General features: G+C 44.9%; 1 protein-coding gene across 6 annotated transcripts in view; it reads right to left on the reverse strand.

Moving 5' to 3' along the window:
* UNK (unk zinc finger) overlaps positions 1 to 18077 on the reverse strand; it is a 41976-nt gene extending 23899 nt beyond the window's left edge. For 2 of the 6 annotated variants that reach the window (XM_021541671.3, XM_077787349.2), the window contains exon 1: positions 17866 to 18045. In XM_021541671.3, the coding sequence (XP_021397346.1) occupies positions 17866 to 17963 (98 nt within the window). In that variant the 5' untranslated portion in view covers positions 17964 to 18045. Of the gene's footprint in view, positions 1 to 17865 lie in introns of all 6 variants that reach the window. The other 4 variants (XM_085556983.1, XM_021541669.3, XM_085556982.1 and 1 more) reach the window with 3 other exon arrangements.
* Positions 18078 to 20459: the final 2382 nt, after the last annotated feature.

A 20459-nucleotide genomic window follows, 5' to 3' on the forward strand; every position in this document is an offset into this window, starting at 1 on the left:
CAGGGACGTCAGCACCGGGATCCAGCCACCCGCAGAGCCCCGTGCCCGTCGCAGAGGTGCCCTCCCTGCTCCCCTTCCCAGGGTGGAGGCTGGGAGCTGCCGGTGTTTGTAATGGCAAGATATCCATTACACGCAGCAATGTTACAAGAGCTGAAATCGCTTTCTGTCGGGAGCGTTTTTGAAGAGGCTTTTCATGAGCTTAGGAAACATTTGTGAGAAAATAGAACTCTTAAGTACCTTTCTATCCCTTTCTAAATCTGTGACCTATCTGAGCAAAAAGAGGTTTCGTTCCTACATGTTCAGTTAAAAAACAAACAAACAAACAAAACAGTAAAAACCCCAAATAGAATACACTTATTTGAGCCACACTTAAAGCTTCAAGTTACTGAGAAAGAAAGACTTTTAAAAGACTCTTTTATGCCTTATCCTCCTGGTTTAGCTCTGCTTTGTCAGTACATGCTCAATTATGAAATAAAAATTAACCAATTTCTCTCTTGCAGTCATATGAATTCAGATCTCACTCTTGCAAAGTGGGGTAACTATCCTCAAACTCCCACATGTTTATGCTGCTTTAATTTTAATATGTAATTCCCTGAAAGTACATGGCTTCTTTTATCCCGAGAACTAAAGAAGTCACAAGCTTTTATTTGTGACACTAATAACAGTCTCTAAACCCAGATTGTAGAGGATTACAAAATGGTTTAGATCAACATAATGATCTGACTGTGATCTGTGTGTAGGTGCTTACAAAATCCACACCAGTAACCCACGGGCTGCCCCGTATTTACAGGGAATATCCAAACAGCTCCAGGAGCTCAGACCCGAATCCCACCAAGTTCGGTCTCAGAGGCACATTCAGGAACAAGGCAGAAAACCTGGAGCATTCTGGTCTCTTATGTTTAGAGGTCAGTGTAAACAGCGAGGACCAAGATTTGTAGGTCAAAAAAAAATACAACTATTCTGCTGGAAGCAACAGGGTGATATAACAGGAGATTCGGACTCATTTTAAATTGCGTATGTTCTCCAAGGCAACAAAAGGAGTGCAGGAATTCATTCCCATGTCAGACAGTCTTTATCTCCTGTTTCTAAATAAATGGAAAGATGTCTGATGCCCAAAGATGTATTTATAGATAGTATCACAGTGCTAGGCTCATTCTGAAAGCAACATCTGTAAATAAAGCCTCCTTTCCTCTTTACCTCAGCTGAGGAGAAAGCCTCAGGAAAATGCACAGATTTAACCCAAGTGGTTTTATTTGCTTGCTATGAAGAGACAGTATCAGTGGCAAGAGCTTTCCTACATTGGATTTTGCAAGCATGAAAGAATAAAAGCTCTTTCTCTTCTTCAAACTCTAAATATGTGAGATTTGCAGGTTCCACTGCCTGGGATCTGTGAACACCCAGGGCTGGAAGCCTCTGCAGCCGGCTGTAAGCCCTTCTCTACCCAAGCCCATCTGTCCCCTGCAATCCAGAGTGGCTGGAACAGTATCTGCACTGGGGGCCAAGGCTTAACAGCAGAAAAACCAGAGCCAGCTGCAGAACCAGGTCTGCTTGGCATAGGTGAGGGCTAACAACAATACTTTGCTCCTTTTCCCATTTGAAAATCCAGCTCTGTTCACGCGGAGATCCTTACTTCAGCCACAATTAATCTGGAAACGAAAAGCTATGGTAAATTAATCCATTCTCAAAAAGCTCTCTAAACTGTTGGACCAAGTAGTTGTAGAAGGCAGAATTCCACAGATTATTTTATCAGATACTAGGAAGACTTGGAACAAAAGTGACTGTAACAACATTTTGGTTAGAAAGTGAATTAAGTAACCTTAAGTAGGACGATCCTGTCCACAGAGGATACAGTCACCAACCAGTCGTTTCCACTTACACACCTCCACACACACCTTAGAGACACGAGATTTGTGTTACTCCCATTTTACACATGGACAAACAACAACACGGCTGGCTACGAGCCCCAGGTATCACACAGAAACCAGAATCCCAGAGACAAACTGAGAGCATTTTAACTCCTCCATCCTCAACCTCCTCAGTGCTCTGGAAAATAAGGGGAGATACCAGGCTTACACAACCTGAGTATCGCGCCCAGCACAACACACTTATAACAGACCCAAATGAAACACTTAAAAATCTGAGAGTTTAACAACTCCACAATCAGCTGAGCTGAAGCTGCTTCCCCCTTCAGCAGGGAAGTTTAAAAACATACACACTGACTAGGGATTTCGGTCTCTAGTGTCTCAATTGTTGCTGAAGAGTATTTGAAAATTAATTGCATTTCATGGTTGGCTAAACTCCCTGGAGAAACATTTATTGTAATGTTAATGAGAGATAATTACATAAGTAAATGGTTCACCTGAAAAGTGTTTAACACCTAACTTGCTTCATCAGAAAGTCGTTTCTTAATGGTCTCTATTAAATAAATGATGTCTCACTCTTAATTTCAAAGCAAGTACTGCAAACAGGTACCACTGAGCATTAACTGTGCACAGTCACCTCTGCAACAGACCCAGCTGAGGGAAGGAGAGTTGTCACATTAACTCAGTCATTTCAAGCCTTTCAATAACTGCTTTGGGTTTTCCTTTTTTCCAAGCCACTACAACGTTTTAAATCACCCTCCTCCACAATAGCCTGAATGGTAAATTGCCTTGCAGCCCTTTATTTTCTTGATCCATGAAGTGAGTTTTGGCTCCTCTGGGAGAACACAGACCACTCAACCAGCCACTTAGTATTAAAATATATAAAAGGCCTCTAAAACCACGTGTGTTTTGGGAACACAGAGAGGATACAGAGCCAGCACCACTGCAATGTGATGTCTCACAAATCAGAAAGCCATTAATATTTCAGGAGCCTCTTTGCAACAGCTCTAAACAAAACAGAGAGAACACTATCATGACAGATCCTTCTGGTGTCAATGGTCTCCGTAGTTTGGTTTTTTTTCCCAGAACAGATGAAAAAAGGAATTTCAGAAGGACCCTCAAAGCTGAAAACACATTGATGACTGGTACACATTTCACAGCATGTCAGCCAAACACTGTGTCTCTACAGGAACAGGAAATCCAGCAACGATAACTTGCATTTCTCCTCTCAGGAAACTCCACAGCCCTCACTTGAGGGGCAGAAGAATTATTACCCCTATTTTATACTGGAGCTACTTCCATATTTCTTTTGTTAAAAAAAAAAAAAAAGTATATGCTGTTCTTTCATACCCATATAATTTTTAAAAAGTGGAAAGCACACAGCACTGTCTTCTGATACAACATTAACATCAACAACAACACCCAGATTCCTGGAGGAAATGTTACCATTTATGAGCCCTAGTAAACAATATTAATGCAATTCTAAACAAAGAGGACAAGAACAATGCAGCTCAAAGTCCCCAGGCCGAGCTGAACTTGCTGTCAAACAGGATGGACGCTGCTGGAAATATAAGCTTTTTTCCCTAGGAAAACAAGAGGAGAGGTTCTTGGAGTAGTTTTAGGAACTCCCAGAGACCAACAGGAGCAGCAAAGCATCAGAAAAACCTCAATGCAACTTTGCTGAAATTCTACTTCCTCTGGGATGAGGGAAGGGGCAGTGATTATTCTGCAATTATTTACACTAGTGGGGAGGTGCTCACTGTCTTTAATTGCCACTAACAGCTCGAGTCTCCAGGGCAGCGTAGCAAGTGTTCACCTCTGCAGCTTGGAATTGCAGGAGTTCCCCCTCTGCCCTGGAGGAATGGAGCAGGAACCTGCTCTGGAAGCTGCATGAAAAAGATGAGTGCAGTGGGGGAAGAATTAAAAAATTCAAACCTAGGAAAAAGGAGGAAAAAAAAAAGCGAGAACCCAAGAAGAATTTTTAACCGAGAAGTTTTAATTTTTGTCCTCCACAATTGCAGCTGTGTCCTGGTCCCCTCCTTGCCACCTAGTGCAGAGAATTCCTGCTTTTCTGCAGCTTTTCTGGTTCACACTGGTGTGCTCAAGCAACTCGGGTTGACAGGATTCCTGCATCCATCCTGCTTCCAGGGCTGCAGTTTCCTGTCAAACTTGACCCTAGTTTCACATGAAGTAGAGTGAGCTCAATTCAGGAAAATGTGCTGCTAATGCACAGCTAAGCTCCAAATTCCTCATAAAAGCCTTAACCCAAAGCTCCCAGAAGTCACTGGAAGATGCACACTGATGCCAAGATAGCCTCTGCTTTGTAACAGAGGGATCAGAAAGACCAGGGAGAGAAACAGTACCAAGGAGCAAGGAAATGAAAAGATTAAAACCAACTCCACAAAACTCTTGTAGCTTCTGTGATGCAAAGCCAGGCTCTGCTTTACTTCCAACATCCCTCGCATTGTTTGACATCTTTATGTAGGTTCCAAGACGAGCTCCTCTCCTTTGCAGCCCTTCTTGCTCTTCCAGATCAACCCCCTTTCTGCCCAAATTCCTCCTGAGTCCAAAGAGAGGATCACAAACAGGACCTGAACCTTCTGCAGCAGAATGACAGCAGGGAGAAAACCTGAGATAATGAGATAATATAACCATGATAGTCTGGCTAACCCAGCCCAGGACACGGTCTGCAAATGTAGGGCAGCAGTGAGATCTAACACCACCATCATCTACATTCCACACACGGGTGGGGGTGTGTTTACACCCCTGAAACTCTGCTGTGGCACCTGGGGAAAGGCACTGCTAGTCTGGTATCACACCAGTGTAAACTACGAGTAGCTTTTACACCAGGTTCTCACTCGGGGCACGGGCACTCCACAGCTGCTCCTGGGTCACAGCAAACCAGCCCAGGTCTGGGATGTTCCTGTGAAGTCTGCTGTGGGCACTGCACTTTGATATTAGCATTAATATTAGAAATTACTAGTTTAGGGCTGTATAGAGATTCTCAGCCACTTGTCCAGAAGAGGCTCCAGAGGCAAATCTAACAAGAAATCTACAAATTAAATTTTAGGTTGTGTGTTTCGTCTTGGGTTTTGGTTTAGGTTTTTTTTTTTTTTTTCCTGTTTTGTTCTGTTTTTTTTCTTCAAACCAAGTCTTACACTCCTGATAAGATTTCAGATATCAGGGAGAAAATGTTCTTCTGCCATTACCACTTATTTTAGTAATGTGGGCCTTCTCTCAAAATATTACACTGGCAAAAATGCCATTTCACTGGCACAAAAGTACACGGCAATGCTGGGGACATTTGCTGGCATTTTTCTATCAGTTATGTCCTGCTGTTTCAGATAGGACTGCATGAGGCCATGGACCCCTCTGTAAAGTCTCAGGTGGTCTTAGTTAATATTCTTCCTGAAAAATGCAGTCTGAGAGGTCACTGCTCTCAGCTGCTCATCAGCTTTCCTCCTCTGGAAGATCTGAGTGGCACTGATCTGTCCAGACAGCGGGATGGAGAAAGTTTTCCTAATTCAGGGCTAGGAAAGGTTAAAAAAAAAACCAACCCAGAACCAAACACACACACACACACACTTTATATATATATATCCCACCAGCTTCACTTAAAAATTTAAATTAGTGGTTTGAGCTAACACAGATAAAATTATCTGAAGCAAACCAGGGTGTGCTTATCCAACAGACTGCCTGTTCAATAGACAGCATTGCAAAACCCAGGAGAAAATATTTAACTATAGACATTGATATTTCTAATTCAATAATGCTTATCTTTTGGGAATATTTTCAAAACTGCTATTTTCTTCTTAAGCTCAGAGAGCCACCCCAACACAGAGGAAAAGAGCTGTCCATATTAAATCAGCTCTCTAAATTCATTTCACCCTCATAAAATTTTATTGCAAAAGATGATATCAGACACACTTTAAGTAAGAAACCCATGACTCAATTATTTTCTTTTACTGAACTGTGGTATTCCAATTGAAATGAGTCAGTGGTGCATGACAGAATCTACTTATTCCAACAGGATACTCAATAAAAGTCCTACTAATACACCTTTCATTTTACATATTACTGATAGAGAAAACCCATGATATGCAGCTCTGACATTGCTCAGGAGATTTTGCTCTTGGGGCAAGGGAGATATTTCAGAAAAGTGAGATAAAAACAGGTAGTTAAAGAATAGGGTTATTCCAAAATAATTTGGAGAGTTTTATACCAGCACTCACACAATGTCTTAGGAAATGCTGGCATTTCAACACAAAGCTTACTTAAACTCTCAAGATTTCTTGGAATTTAGGAGGAAAGATGTGAAATAACCTGACTTCATGGTAGTTGTAGTTCCTTGCTCCTAGGGGTGGCACAAGTCGAGCCAGTAGCTGCAGACCACCAGCAGCCTGGTTTACAGCTCTGCAAAGTTTAGTGTCCTTCTAGTAAGAGCAGAAGTTGAGACAAGTCTGTTTCAATAAATATTTTTTACTGACTGGCAGATGTAATTTAATATTGAAACAGAGTCTCACATGAATCACTGTTAAACATGAAACAATAACAAACATGTTTAGCAGCAATTTCCAAAGTTTTAATCATAATTTTGGGAGAAATTCTTATTAAGTTCTACCAGAAATCTGTGTCAAGGCATGTTTTGGGTTGAAAGAAACCTTAAAAATCATCTATTCCCAACCTCTTGCCATGGGCAGGGATGCTCACCCACTAGATGAGGTCAATCAGCTACAGTGGCTCACCAATACTGGATAGTTCCCCTTTTACCACATTTAATGGTATTTAGAAAAATAACATCATAGACCTGACCAAGCCCTCACATTTGACACACCAAGCGTTTTTCATACACCATGCACCACTCAGCACAAAAAGCAAACATCTCTCTCTCAGGACATCACCACAACCATCAGTCCATCTGCCTCTCCACACCCTCAGCAGTCAGGTGCAGTTCTGTAAACCTTGAAAAGATTAGAAAGCATTTAAATCTAAAAGAAAAATATATGGATCGCTTTATAAAAACAAAAGGCTGACTGTGAATGTGAGGAAGGAGAAAAGGATGAGAAAAAAGTTTCAGTAAGCTCAGATCTGTCAAGAAGATAGACTTCACATGCCTCAGTGTTTTCTTTATCACCTAAATAAATTGAACCATCAACTGGAAAAAGGTCACACAGCAGACAGCAGTGTGTGATTTTAAAGCTGTTAGATTTCCCCTCCTCCATTAGAGCTTGACAACAATGTCAGTCTAAGGGCAAATAAAGAAAGTGAGAGTTGGAGAGACTTATTACAGATGCATGGAGTTGGGTTTGTTTGGTTGTGGAGTTTTTTTTGTTTTAAGACTTCATATAACTCATTGTGTACCTCAGTGGTCAAAATGACACTGCTCACATCCATAACCTATTGCTCCCCCAGTTTTTGTTATAGAAGTAAGTAGGCAGCACTCAACTCTTCCATTTCCTCAGTATCTGAATGACTTAGCAAGCAAAGTTGAGATGGATGCTTCCAAAAAAAATGGAAATGCAGAGCGTACTGCAGAAGGTAAAATACAAACTTACCAGACTACAGGAAACAGAGGATAACACACCAAAATGCACACAGTCACATTCAACAGCAACCTGATCCCTACTGGAGCTCCATTTCTGGATTTCAAAGGAGACCACAGGCTGGACAAGAACACAGTGAATTTATTTCAGCCATGATGGATGAATTCTATATTACCAATACTTCATAGATAACTGAGTGACTGCAAAAGTTCAGGCTAAAAATAACACATGTTGGCAACTATCAGAAACCATCAGGATATTTTTCAATTAGAAGGAAAAAGTCAGAGAAACAGTTGTGCCTTGTCTACACTGAAAAATGAAGGGAAAACAGAGAAGTGTGGTGCTGGCCCATCATGGGAAGACAGATTTGCACCAGCTTCAGGCAAAACATTGTTCAGTTTCCACAGTTATAGCAAAAATGGCTTTGTTTGGAGAGAAATGCCACGCTGCAGTCGAGAAGCTCATCAACACTCTGTTCTGATGAGGAACAAAAATCAAGGCTTTCAAGCCAGAGCTCACTTGATAAAACACACATTTATCACACTTGTGAGCAGCCAAGACATGAGCTCCACAAGTCACCCCCGTGTTCCTGTCCGTGGGTGATGGGGAAGAGGTGCTTGCTCAGACTTCCCAGGAGCTGTGCATCCCTTTGCTTGGCACCCCTCGAGCTGTGCCACTCAAAACCCGACAAATAAAGCAATTTGAGTCATTTTTTGGTGGCATGCTGTCTTTAAAAAGCAGGCACTTGTTGCATCAGCAGACCATGAAATGTATATAACCAAGTCATAATAAAACCCATTTCAAACACAAGTATTTGTTTACACAGAGCTTTCACCTTTTTAATTAAAACAACCCAAGCACTGGCAAAGGCAAACACTTAATGGCATTACATTTCAGATGCATTTCCTTAAAAGCCATTCACTAAGATCCAGAATTCTGCATAAAGCCCTGAACTTACATTTACATTTCCTTGAGTTAGTTATCCCTTTTTTCCCAAATTACTTGGCAATGAATATGCATTAGACATGACCTCGAAATTAACTCAATATTTAGGCAGTTCATGCAATGTTTTAAATACACAGCCTATTTTCCAAGTTTAAATGACATATTTGCAATTTGATACCTTTAGTTTATGTAAACTGTGGCTAAAGCACGCTCTCCTGTTTTCAAACATGGATCACCCTGATTGAGACAACCCTCATCCCTCTCTGGGCTGGTTTTTGTTCCACAAGTATTTAGTTGTCATTAATCCTTCCCTACAGCACCTGTTTAAGTGCTGAGTCTATGAAAAAACAGGATCATATGGAAATAATTATTTTTCAGTAACGTGGGCTGAGCCTGTTGCAGGGCAAACACTGGAGCTCACTGCATCCAGACAGCTGCACACTGCTCAAGTTGTCAGCACAATATACCAACATATGCTTAAATATGAACAGTTAAATATTTTACTACTAATTACTTCAAAAAAAACATCCATCTCCAGACTTATCTGTTATGGTCATTTATTCAGCTTATAGACAGGTAAATTTTCCCTCTTCTATTAACTCATATATTAACTTTTATTATCTCATCTCTTATGATGGGATGGATGATGCCTCTTTATCCCAGAGTCAGTGTTTGTAGAAGGTAGAGCCCAAGTGTGGTTAACACACACCAGGCTTGGTACAACAAATTAAAGTCTGAAAAATACCCCGATGTCCTGTGCTGCAAAAATTAAAGTTCCAATTATCAGCAAAGGTTTTTTCCACACTGTACTTCTCTCACAAAGCCTACTCAGGGCTTACAACTGTAGAAATACCAGGGAAGGCTGGGAACAGGGCTGGGCTGTTTGAAAACTTGTGTTACTCACTCTGCTAGTTCCCTAAAACAAAACATCCCACATGCAAGAATTCATAATGGCCAATTCAGAAAAAATATTATTTCCATACAAGCCGTTCCACAGCTCAGGCTTTCAGCTGCAGATTGTTATGAGCATTTTTAGCCAGCTAAGCCTCAACATCTTGTCTCACAAGGGGAGCTTTGGAAACAGAGCACAGTAGCCTTCCCTCTCCTGGCCATGCCAAGACCCTCATGATTTAACACACAGCTCATAGATCAGCTGCAGCCCCACACTCATGATAGTTTTAAGCCAGAACATGAGCTGTTTGAAGGGCTATATTTACACAGGACCAAAACCAGACAACCAAAGTTCCACATGACATGACAGCTCTATAGTGCTCTCACCCAGCCCAATCTCCATTGGAAATTAAATAGCATCTGCTTCTTCTCAGGTTAAACACCAACCAGATTTGCACCAGCCTCTTTGGAAAGGTTTTCATTTGTGAACAGACAGTTTCTGCTGTGAGTTTGAAACAAAACATGGTGATTATCTAACAAGCATGAACCTGCATCCATAACCCATGTGCCAGAACAAAGATAAAAGCCAACCCTTACTGGTTGATTTTGAAGAATCAATGTCAACCATTCAATCGATTTTCTTTTCCACTCAGCACTCAAATCAGACTTCATCTGTGCCTGCTGTGGCCCAGTGGATTCGATTTAGACACTCCACACAGAAGGCACACCTCTGAATAAATGTCCTGCACACTCTGGTGTCCAAAGAAGCTCCACTGCATGGTGACACCAGCTCTCCTCCAAGGGGAAAGCAGGCAAACCCCAGACTATGCCACAGCCTCTCACTTCTAATCAATTCACTGATAAATCTGGTGTCACTCTCATGATATTTTAAATGTGCAAACAATATTTTTTTTTGTTGCTGTAAAGCTGCACAGTAGTCCTCAGGCATCTGCTGTTTGAATTTCTGTTATGACAGTAACAGTCAAGTGCCATCAATGAAAACTCATGGTCTATTGAAAACTTTAGAGAAAAAAAAAATCACCTCAGAGTACATTGGGTATGGACTGACAGCTTCTTTTTGAGCTGTGGTGACATGCTGAAGACAAAGGATTAACAAATAATACTGACTTTAATTTTTTTTTTTTTGGCAGATATTCATATTTGCAGCCACTCATAGAATGGCTTGAGTTGGAAATCTAGAGATCATCCAATTCCAACCGCCAAGTTCTGGTTCCAAGTTCATCCAGAATAGTTTCAAAAAACTAATTCTCTTTTCATATGGCCATGGCTGCATATTAATCAAAACAAATTTTTGGCATACAATGATAAAAAGCCAGCCCACCTTAATTTCTTAGCTGCACTTAACAGTGTCATCAGTCTTAGGAAGGCAGTGTATGCTCTGATGAAATGGATTTGCCAATTTGACAAACAGATAGAGATGGTATGAGATTTTTCTTGTTTGACCACAAACAAGTGCAAGTTTCTTCTCTACCAGAGTTGTTCTGACAACTTCAATCAATTAAATGTCTCTGACTTCTAACAAGAGATAAGAATCAGGCCAGTATTGAGCATTCCAGTGATCTGACTCCTTTATTGCCATCACTGCACATTAGCGCTTAAAATTGCTTAAAATATTTATTTTCAATAAAACCTAGAACTTTCCTTGTTGTACCAATCACCTCCTAAACCTGAATGAATACTACAGCAGGGTGAGGATCTGTGAGTCAGAAGCTGCACCAGAACTAACGGAGAGAAGGAATTGTTGGTATTCATTTCAAGGGAACATTCATTCCAACTGATATTTCAAATGTCAAGCTGGCATTAACTGCATCAAGCACTGATCAAAATACACAAGACAAGAGATTGCTGAGAAAATTATCACAAGCATCTAAATTGGCTGTCATCACTAGGAGTTTGGGAAGGTACAAGCCTTTAGCATCTCCCTCTGCACCCTTCTGCTGAGGCTCCATGTATTTGATGGCCTGATATAAAAGACAAACTCGCTCTCAATAAATTAGAGGGGACAAAAGGTAGCTAAGAAATAGCACTTGCTCCACAGCCTGCTGGCACGTGACCACCCATTAATTTAGGACACTGGGGGGGAATTGCTGGCTGGCTCTGTGCACACACAGCTTTCAGGAACAGTGCTATATCTGATTTGCTGAACATTAGAGAAAGTTTATAGAGTATATAAATTCTTTATAAGACAGAAACCGCTGTGATTTACTCCCTCTTATAATTCACAATTTCACCAAAATCCAGTTTAAAGTGGAAACTGATACAATATTAAAAATCAATGACAATTAGACTCAAAAAAAAAATCTTAGCTGAAGTGATGCAGGTGATTTCTGGGCAAAGGGACCAGGTAACTTCTCAACATCTCTTTCAGCCTATTTCTGCTGCTTTCAAAAACACTGAAGTTTTTAAAAGCAGAAAGAATGGAAGGAACAAAACCCCTCCTCAGCATCTTCTGAAAGTGAACGTGGCTCTTCATGTCCTGACAAGCAGGCTTCCACGAGCCTCAACACAGCAATTAAAGATATTATTGCCTCTTTATTTTGCTCCTCTCTCAGAAATTACAGCTCCTTTACCAGGGACCACAGAAGGGCTGTGTCCCTGCCCAGGCTCAGCCGGGTGCATTAACACAGTCCCCAGTGACAGCTCATGCTAATATGCCACACAATAAGTGTGATTAACGGATGTCCTGACACATTCCCTGCTGCCACGCTGTCACAGGGGCAGGGACACGCAGCAAGCAGCCAGGCAGGGATGCTGGAATGCACTGCAGGAAGATTTTGCCGAGGACACAGGTCAGACCCCTTGGAACAAGAAGGATCAGTGCTTCAGCTGCTCCCAGAAGATAGTAAAACCTTTTTTTGGAAGAAGAATAGCTCTAAAGACAATAAAATGTTGGAATTCCAACAGAATGTTCCTTAAACTAAAGCCATATGATGTAAAAAATGCTAGACAACACATAAACTTACAAAATGATAAAAACTGATATAATGGGAGACCAAGGTCTGAGGATTTTAGGATCATAGAATAAATGGAATTGGGAGGGATCTACGGAATCAGCAAGTCCTAGACATTCTAGAGCAATTATTAACCTTAACATTGCCTCCCATGCCACAAAGAAACTATCCTGTATGTTAACGTAAGCAACATATAATCACCAACATAATACTTTTTATTACATGAAAACTTAAAGAACCATCTTCCACACTGGAACAATTCTGCACCATTGAACCCCTCTCCTCTCTCACTGAGTTTTGGATTTTTGGAACACCAAACCTTGCCATACCAAAACTAATTCTGAGAATGTCACAGCAGTACATGAAGCTTTTTGCTCTGCAAAATATTGCTATGACACCTCTAGAGCAGTTATCCATATGTGAATTCCCTGTCAGACTGATATCCAGAAGTACTCAAGAAGTGGGAGTGCAGCAAGCAAACCACAGGTCCAGCCCCACTTCAATAGGAGGGAAAAACTCCTTTTTGCCCCAAAACATTTGGGGCACAGATTGGGCCCGAATGCCCTCACCAGTCCCTGCCTCAAGCTGGAGCCTTTCAACACTCGGCCCTTGAAGAACCATAAAATCTAAAATGTTATTTTCAGCACATGTGTTCAGTGGTGAGAGCACACTGTGAAGGCAGCTCTTCCTGTTCACACTCCAGCACTTTATATTTCCAACTTCCTGTAACTATTCACACTTCCTAATAACAGCTGGCAGTGGACATGCATTCAGTGAAGTTCACACAGACTCAAAAAATACCAATAATAATAACCAGCTGATACTTTCCTGATAAGATGACATTTACAGGTAATGATGTAGTAGACCACTGGTAAGTCCCAGGTTTAAAAGTATTGACTCCCTCTGTGCTTTCCTAAGGGTGTTACATTACACTGTATATAATACAATAATAATATAATCTATTACACATCTTCTGTGTTTTCTCCAAAGGTATTACCAAATCTGAAACCTAAAAACATCTGGGTTTCTTTTTGTTGTTTTTGTTTTCTGGGTTATTTGGGTTTTTGTTTGTTTGTTTGGGTTTTTTGTTTAAACAACAGGGCTAGTTTCTGTAACTTGTATAAGTCCATATCAGCTTATTGATATAAGAGTTATCACCAGTAAAATCAAAGCAGAATTATAGCAGCAGTTTGTTATTTTAAAGAGTCCTGATGGTTTAAAAAGAACACAAAAGGTTTCTAAAAACAATTTCCAAAGCCTCAACTCATGCAGTAGGGTGTGAAGACCACCCAACTCAAGCAGATCAAATGTATAATTTAACACACTGTGCAGGCACATGTTATGGGACCTGGAAAAGCAAACAGCAACTCTGAAAAATTGTTAGCAACACATCTGGTTTTTGGTTTTCTTCCCACAGACACTCAGTCTGCACCTTTGAGATCAGACATGTCCTGTTTGCTCTGCCAGTGGTAAGACGCTGTCCACTGATAAGGAGATAAGGATTACTCTCAGTTCCTACGGATGCTCCGAGGTGAGTTTTTGAGTGCTGTCAGTTTTGAGTAAGAATTCACATGTACAATTTTGAGATAAGGCTTTAAAGAAGCACACCTATGGTCTTGGTATTTTTACTTTTTCTTCACCCACATTTCCATTGCTGTCCGAATCTGAATTCCTATTTAAGGCCAAGAAACCACCAGACAAGGCACGATGCAGACACAAGAATGTCTCTGATTTCAGTTATATTTTAGTTATATATTACATCAGCTCAATTTTCATCCCCATTTACAATATCCTTCATTTGAGTCTTCTGATCTTTCAATGCCTAAATGGCACCAGAATGGTTGCAAGACAAAGCTTGGGTGAGCACAAGCCAGCAGTCACTACAGCACAGTCCAGCCAGCCATGTGGATGCAGCTCCAGCATGACTTACTGGGTATCAATCCTTCAGGAATTTCCCACAGTTCCTCTCCTTGTGCAAAAGGAAAGATAAGTTTTTTGCCTTTTATGCTGCAAAGGCATAATCACAAAACTTATCTTGATGCACTGCAAAAGAGGACAGGATGTGCTCCCAGGCATCTCACCCAGATCACAAGTGAGGGTACAGCTGGTCAGGACATGGAAGCTGAAGGTCACTTCCAAGGGTGCTGCTCATATTTAAGATGGACACACTCAAGAGAAATGTCTTGAGTAGCAATGACTTGGGTTATGCACAAGAAATCTGTGTCCCAAAGAGTTTATCACCTAAATCAGAGTATTTTCAACGCTGCTTGTGAGCGTGTGTACTCTGAATGCTCCAGACTGAAAGGACTCTCTGTTTTTTTATTAAATGGGTTAATTTATCTGCACCTGAACGTTTGCTTTCCTGCAGAGTTATTAAATTGTCTGACTTTCAGGTGAATGCACAGTGAACAAAGGGCTGCTCCACTTTCACTTATCTAAATTCTGCCAGATCAATAAACACCCAAGCAGTGGAAACAATCTTTACAATTCACAATTAAGGCATCAAGCCTGACTGAAACCAACCACACTGCCAGCAGCCAAACAGAGGAACCATACCAAAACAAAACTACCCCAGAGCACTCTGTACCTACAGCTCCAGTGACTGAGAACTTGCTTTCAGTTTCTTCCAACTCAAGCTCTACCCACATGAGTAGATAGACATTAAAGCCAGAGGTACCTGCAGAAAAAACATGCTAGACAGAGCCGAGAAACACTTCAAAACCAATCCTCAGCTGAGGTTTGACAGAACCTACCCAAATGAAATCTGCTTCCCATCCAGCCCTGCAGAGCACATCACCCCAAGCTGATCCCAGCCTCCAGGAACCCCAGGAATGAGGCTGTCTCTCCTCTTTGTCCCCAGGAATACGCTGGTCTCATCCTGCTACGGGAGCTGCGGGATCACAGAAAGCAGCCACATGCAGGAACATCTAATCCAGCAACCCGGGGAGAACACAACAGCAGCCACGGAGGATTTTGTTACTCGCTCGGGTTCTACAAACGGAATACCAGATCCCCAGACAAGGAGCACGCCATCCATAATTAAACAGCAAACTTTGTCATCTACCAGCCACTTGTCTCCAGGAATATCCAGCTGCACGCCACGACTGCTACCAAAGGACACAAATCATGGAAGTTCGGCCTCCTCTGCTAACTAACAGTGACAAAGGTGTGAGAGAGCATCACCAGCTCTGTTTTTCCCGCATTTTCTTTTGCTGCACATCTAAAGTAAACATAAAAGCTTCCTGACAGAAAAATAAAGGTCCAAAGTATCTAAAAAATCTCATGCAAGTAACACCAAGAGTTTAGAAATTCACGCTAATACAGAAATTGGAACATTTCCTTACAAATACAACCAAAACTTTCTGAGAGATCCCCAGCACCAGATTGCCTGTCCCCAGGGAACAGCAAAGTATGCAGATAATTAAGCTTACTTGAGTTTACAACTTGTAACCTTCGTGTCATTTTATGGAAACAAACTGTATTTAAGGAAAAAAAAAAAAAGAAGAAAATATTTACATTTTGACAACATACAACTTGTTCACATGAGCCACCACCAAATAAGTTCCCATATGTTATCAGGAGGAGGTTTACAGTCTGATGTGACCCAGTGTACACATCCTAGACTTCCAAAGGATGGCTCACATCCCGCTGTCAGCACTCAGCAGCCCCCAAAACCATCTTTCACTTATGGTTATTCAGCTCCTCTGCAACTGTTTTCACTGAAGTATTTATAGCATCTATCTTCAAAACACAAGTTTTGCCCTCTGGAAAGGAGCTAATTGTACCACCAGCTTTGTTCCACGCTGTCCCATTTCCGTCCTCTTTCCCAATCTCCTCAATTTCTTGAAGTCTTTCTTCCTCTATTTTTCCTAATACTTGACATCCTTATTTCCACAGTCATGCTTAGCCAAGTTACCACCTCCACCTTCCTCTATCCAGTGTCCTCACTTTCTCAACCTCATCTCCTTGTTTTCCTTCTCGCTTTTGACTGATTCTTTCTCCATCACTAGTGTCACTTCACCTCTACAGGCAGCTCCTTTTTTTCTCTACAGCAACATTCCCAGCAGACTCTTCCATGCCCATTTCCCCCATAAAACTGTCAAACTTGTAGACACACCAGAAACTACCCAAGATCCCTAAAGACCATGACAGGATCTTCACGATGACAATAACGTCTGGAAGCCCTCACTCTGCCATAGAATTCCAAACAGCCTGAAGGAAAGGGTGCCAGGTAGCCTGTGACCCCAGCAGCAGGTTGTATGGATCCATGCCTGTGGATTCCTCCAAGCTCTTTTTATTCCAGGTATCCCAGTGTGGATGCAGGGAATTCAACCTCCAGCCTTATGAAAATGGTAAATTAAAAGCACACAGAGCACACGTCTCACTTTGGGTGGGGGCATCGACACAAGCCAGAGATAGGAGTATTTGTAGTGTGTAAAATGATAAGGGCAAACGGCTCAGCATATGTATTTTGTTCACAAAGAACAGTTCCAAACTTTTCTCTTTTTTAAGGACGGGGAACACATTACCTATTTCCAACCACACCCATCCATCACCAGCCCACCTCACAAAGATAATGCTCGCTCCCAATCCGTTATCCCTATGGTACAAGAGGATGGGAATGAGGATGGGAATATCATCCCCACAACCTCCAACTCCAACAACTGATCACAGGCCAACTTCACACAGCTTTGACAGGTTGTGTTTCCTTGGGACAATGAGTGAAGCAGTATTTTTTGGTTAGGAAAGACACATTGGAGCAACAAGTGTCCCCTAAGGGAGTGTCTCCAGGGATGGAGGTGACACACAACACCGGTGTGTCCCGCACAGCCAGATCACACCCGCACAAAGCCAGGAAAAGCAGGAACAGGGCAAATGCTTGTCCAGATTTCAATGTAATCCTTCCAAGGGGGATATTCCACACACCTGTGTCATTGCCATATTTATCTCCCTGGAGACGGACCCGCTCCATCACCAACCACCGAAGCTGTGACCCTGCGGACCTCCTGTCACCTCATACCTCCCTCCACAGGTGACAAGGAACACCCGGGACTGCTCAGGGGATGGAGGACAGGAGTGACAGCCCTGGGTGACAGCTCACCAAAAACCTCAACCCCTCAAAGCCCCACGAGGTGACAGGCGGAGGAACGGACCCCCACCCTGGGCAGGGTCAGGGCTGGGGACGCAGGGGTCCCCTCACAGCCCGTGGGGCCGGGGTGTCACCAGAGGGGCCTTAGTGTTGGTGGCGGGCTGTCACTCGCGGGTCTCCTCACCCGCCGCGGAGCGGATCGGGGGTGTCACCCGGGGGTGCCCTCACATCCCGGGGGATCGACCCCCACTCCAAGCGGGGGTGCCACCCGTGAGGGAGGGAGCGGCGGGCGCGGGCCGGGGGTGCCACCCGGGGCTCCGGGGGTCCCTCACCCGCGGGGGAGGCGCGGCGGCCCCGGTGCATCACGGGGGTTTGGCGGGGGGGGGTCGCTGATCCCCCGCCCCTCCCTCTCCCCCCGCCGCCCCCGGCCCGCGCCGGCCCAGGCCGGTTCCAGCCGGTGCCCGCGCGTCCCCCCGCGCGCCCCCGCGCGCGCCGCACGCTGACGTCAGGCGCGTGTTGGCGCGCGGGCGGGCGGCGGCGGGGAAGCTCCCGGCTCTACGTACGTGTAGTGCTGCGGCTTCTCGGGCTGCGCCTGCAGCGCGCTGGCGGCGCTCGCCGGCCCGGCCGCGGCAGGGCCGCCCGCCACCGGGCCCTTGGACATGCCTCCCGCCTTCCGCCGCCGCCGCCGCCGAGGAGACCTTTATTATTCACTCTGCGCGGTCCGCACGGAGGGCGCCGCGCGCAGGCGCCGCCGCCGCCATTGCCGCCCCGGTGGCGCGCGGGGCGGGGTGGGACTTGTAGTCCCGCCGCGCGCGCGCCGCCCGCCGGCCCGGGACGCGGCGGGCGGTGGCTTCCGGCCGGCGGGACTACAACTCCCAGAGGCGCCCCGCGGCGACGCGGCCTCCTCGCTTCCTGTCGCGCGGGGTGCGGCGGGAGGTGTAGTGCGTGGAGTGGTGGGGGCGGCGCGCCGGCGCGCCCCCCGGTGGTGGGGCGGGATGGGGGCCGGGGGCGCTCCGAGCGCAGGGACGGCACCGAGCCCTGGGGATACACGGAGTCCATGAGGGACATCGAGCCCTGAGGGCGGCCCAGCCCCTCCAGGCCGGCCGGGACGGGAGCAGGGGAGGCCGGTCCGGGGGAGCTGCTGAGGGGCCGGGAGTTATTTGTGTCAGGCGGCCTCATTTCCTTCCTCCCCCTCTTCCTCTGCCTCAGGGGCCGCGCGTGGACGCGGGAGCGCGGCCAGAGGGTTATTTTAGTGCTGGCATCGCTCATCGCTCCGCGGCCCTCCCCACCCACGGACAGCGCCGTGCAGGAAGTGCCCGGGAACAGCGCTGCGGCCCGAGGAGGAGGAGGAGGGGGAGGAAGGCCCAGCGAGCGCATGAAGAACCTACCTCGGAGCAGGTGACACCAATGGCACCTGGCTGCTGGGACATCGGGCTGCCCGTCCTCCCCTGGGAGAAACCCACCCCCTCCCAAAAGCAGCCGTGTCCAAGGAATCGGCCGAATTCCCATGTGGAGCGCTTGCTCTGCCAATGAACTTCTCTCCCAGGGGAGGAAATGATAGGAGTTTCTTTTAATAGGACTTTGATCTCTTAGGCTCTGCACAGAACTGCTCCTGGCGCTGGGATCTCCAGTGGTGTGGGAAAGGGCATAGGGCATTTGTCAGGCAAACACCTTTCTTACCTCTGCCAGCCCACACTGGGTGACCAACGTTAATAATAAACTTCAGGCCTGGTCTCTGCAGCTGGTTTGGGGAGGCAAATCACTTTTTAAATTCCTGTTTATACTGATTTAATCTCTACTGCAGGCAGGCTTGTCCTGAGGTGATTTAGTAGCTTATTCCCAGGCATTTGCAGGAATAAGTCACAGGATATCAATACCTTCTTATTCATCTAACCACCCTCCCTGGAAAGATGGAATGATGCAGTTCCTGGTTGAGCAGGGCTTTTCCTCAGTCAGTGCATGAGCAGGTGTTTCAGTGAGTATCTCCACACACACCTGTACACCCAACCAGAGCCACTGTCAGCCATCAACCTGTTGGAAACGCCACTCAATTACTGAGGAATCAGACTGAAAATACCACCAACCTCACTTTGTCTGAAGGGATTTGGATGCCACAGGCTCCAGTCGCTCAAGGCTGGTGTTCACACCCTGCTGCTGACGCTGTTTTCCAGTTGTTTCACACCTCGCACACGCCCTGCCAAGTGATGGGGAAACACCAGGACGCTCCAGCTGAGGTGCCCAGGATGCTTTTTTCCCACCTTCACCTTCCTCAGCTTCTGCGTGTACTTCTGTCCCTCACCCTGTTCCACCCCAAGGGAGACCTGGCTGTTCTCCAGGGTTTTCTAGAGCAAAACATTTCTTAAGTATCTCCAAAATGAGAAGTAGCCATTGCTATGAAAAGTGGAGAAGGTTATAATTAAGGAGACACTGAACTCCTGGTAACAAAGTTTCACCCGGCCTCCTGGCACTGGTGACAGTGCAGTGAGCTCTCGAAAGTAACAAATTAAATGTATTAAACGCTGTTACCACCAGAAATTTTGTTTTCTCTAAGCATGAATAACTCAGATTAAAGGGTCATTCTTTCCTTTCCACCTTCCAAAACAACGCAGTGAGTGTTTACCTACACCTCCCAGGCCATTACGTGGATACACAGCTTTTTGCCTCTGATAAATAATTAACATTTTCCTTTAGAAGAGAGGAAATGAACATGAAAATGAGGACCAGGGGCAGGGGAGATGATGTCCCTCGGGCAGCAACAGCCTGGGCACATGTGACAGCCCCGTCACACCACGGTGCCACGTTTGCTTGAGTGCCAGACCGGATGGAGGAGCAGGACACGCTCCCAACACATTCCCAACGTTCCAAGCTCCATCCTGGTTCTTCCAACCAGGCCAGTGCTGAGCCCAGGGGCCAAGGATGCAGAGCTTGGGTGATCCCAGCTGCACTCTGCTTTGGGAACCTCAGGGACGCCTTTAGGAGCGTCTGTTTGTGTTCCCTGCATATCTGACGTGCTACAACTCCAGGGCATTTGGGACCTGTTCTTCTTGATCCTGGGAGCCTTTCCATGGGGGCAGGAACCTGCCTCCACAGTCAGTGCAAATACAGTAAAATAGCAATATAAATCAAGGTATAACTTAAGGCAGCAGTTTTCCCCAAA

This window comes from Lonchura striata, chromosome 18 (assembly GCF_050655825.1).
Source record: "Lonchura striata isolate lonStrDom1 chromosome 18, ASM5065582v1, whole genome shotgun sequence".
Taxonomy (NCBI): Eukaryota; Metazoa; Chordata; class Aves; order Passeriformes; family Estrildidae; genus Lonchura; species Lonchura striata.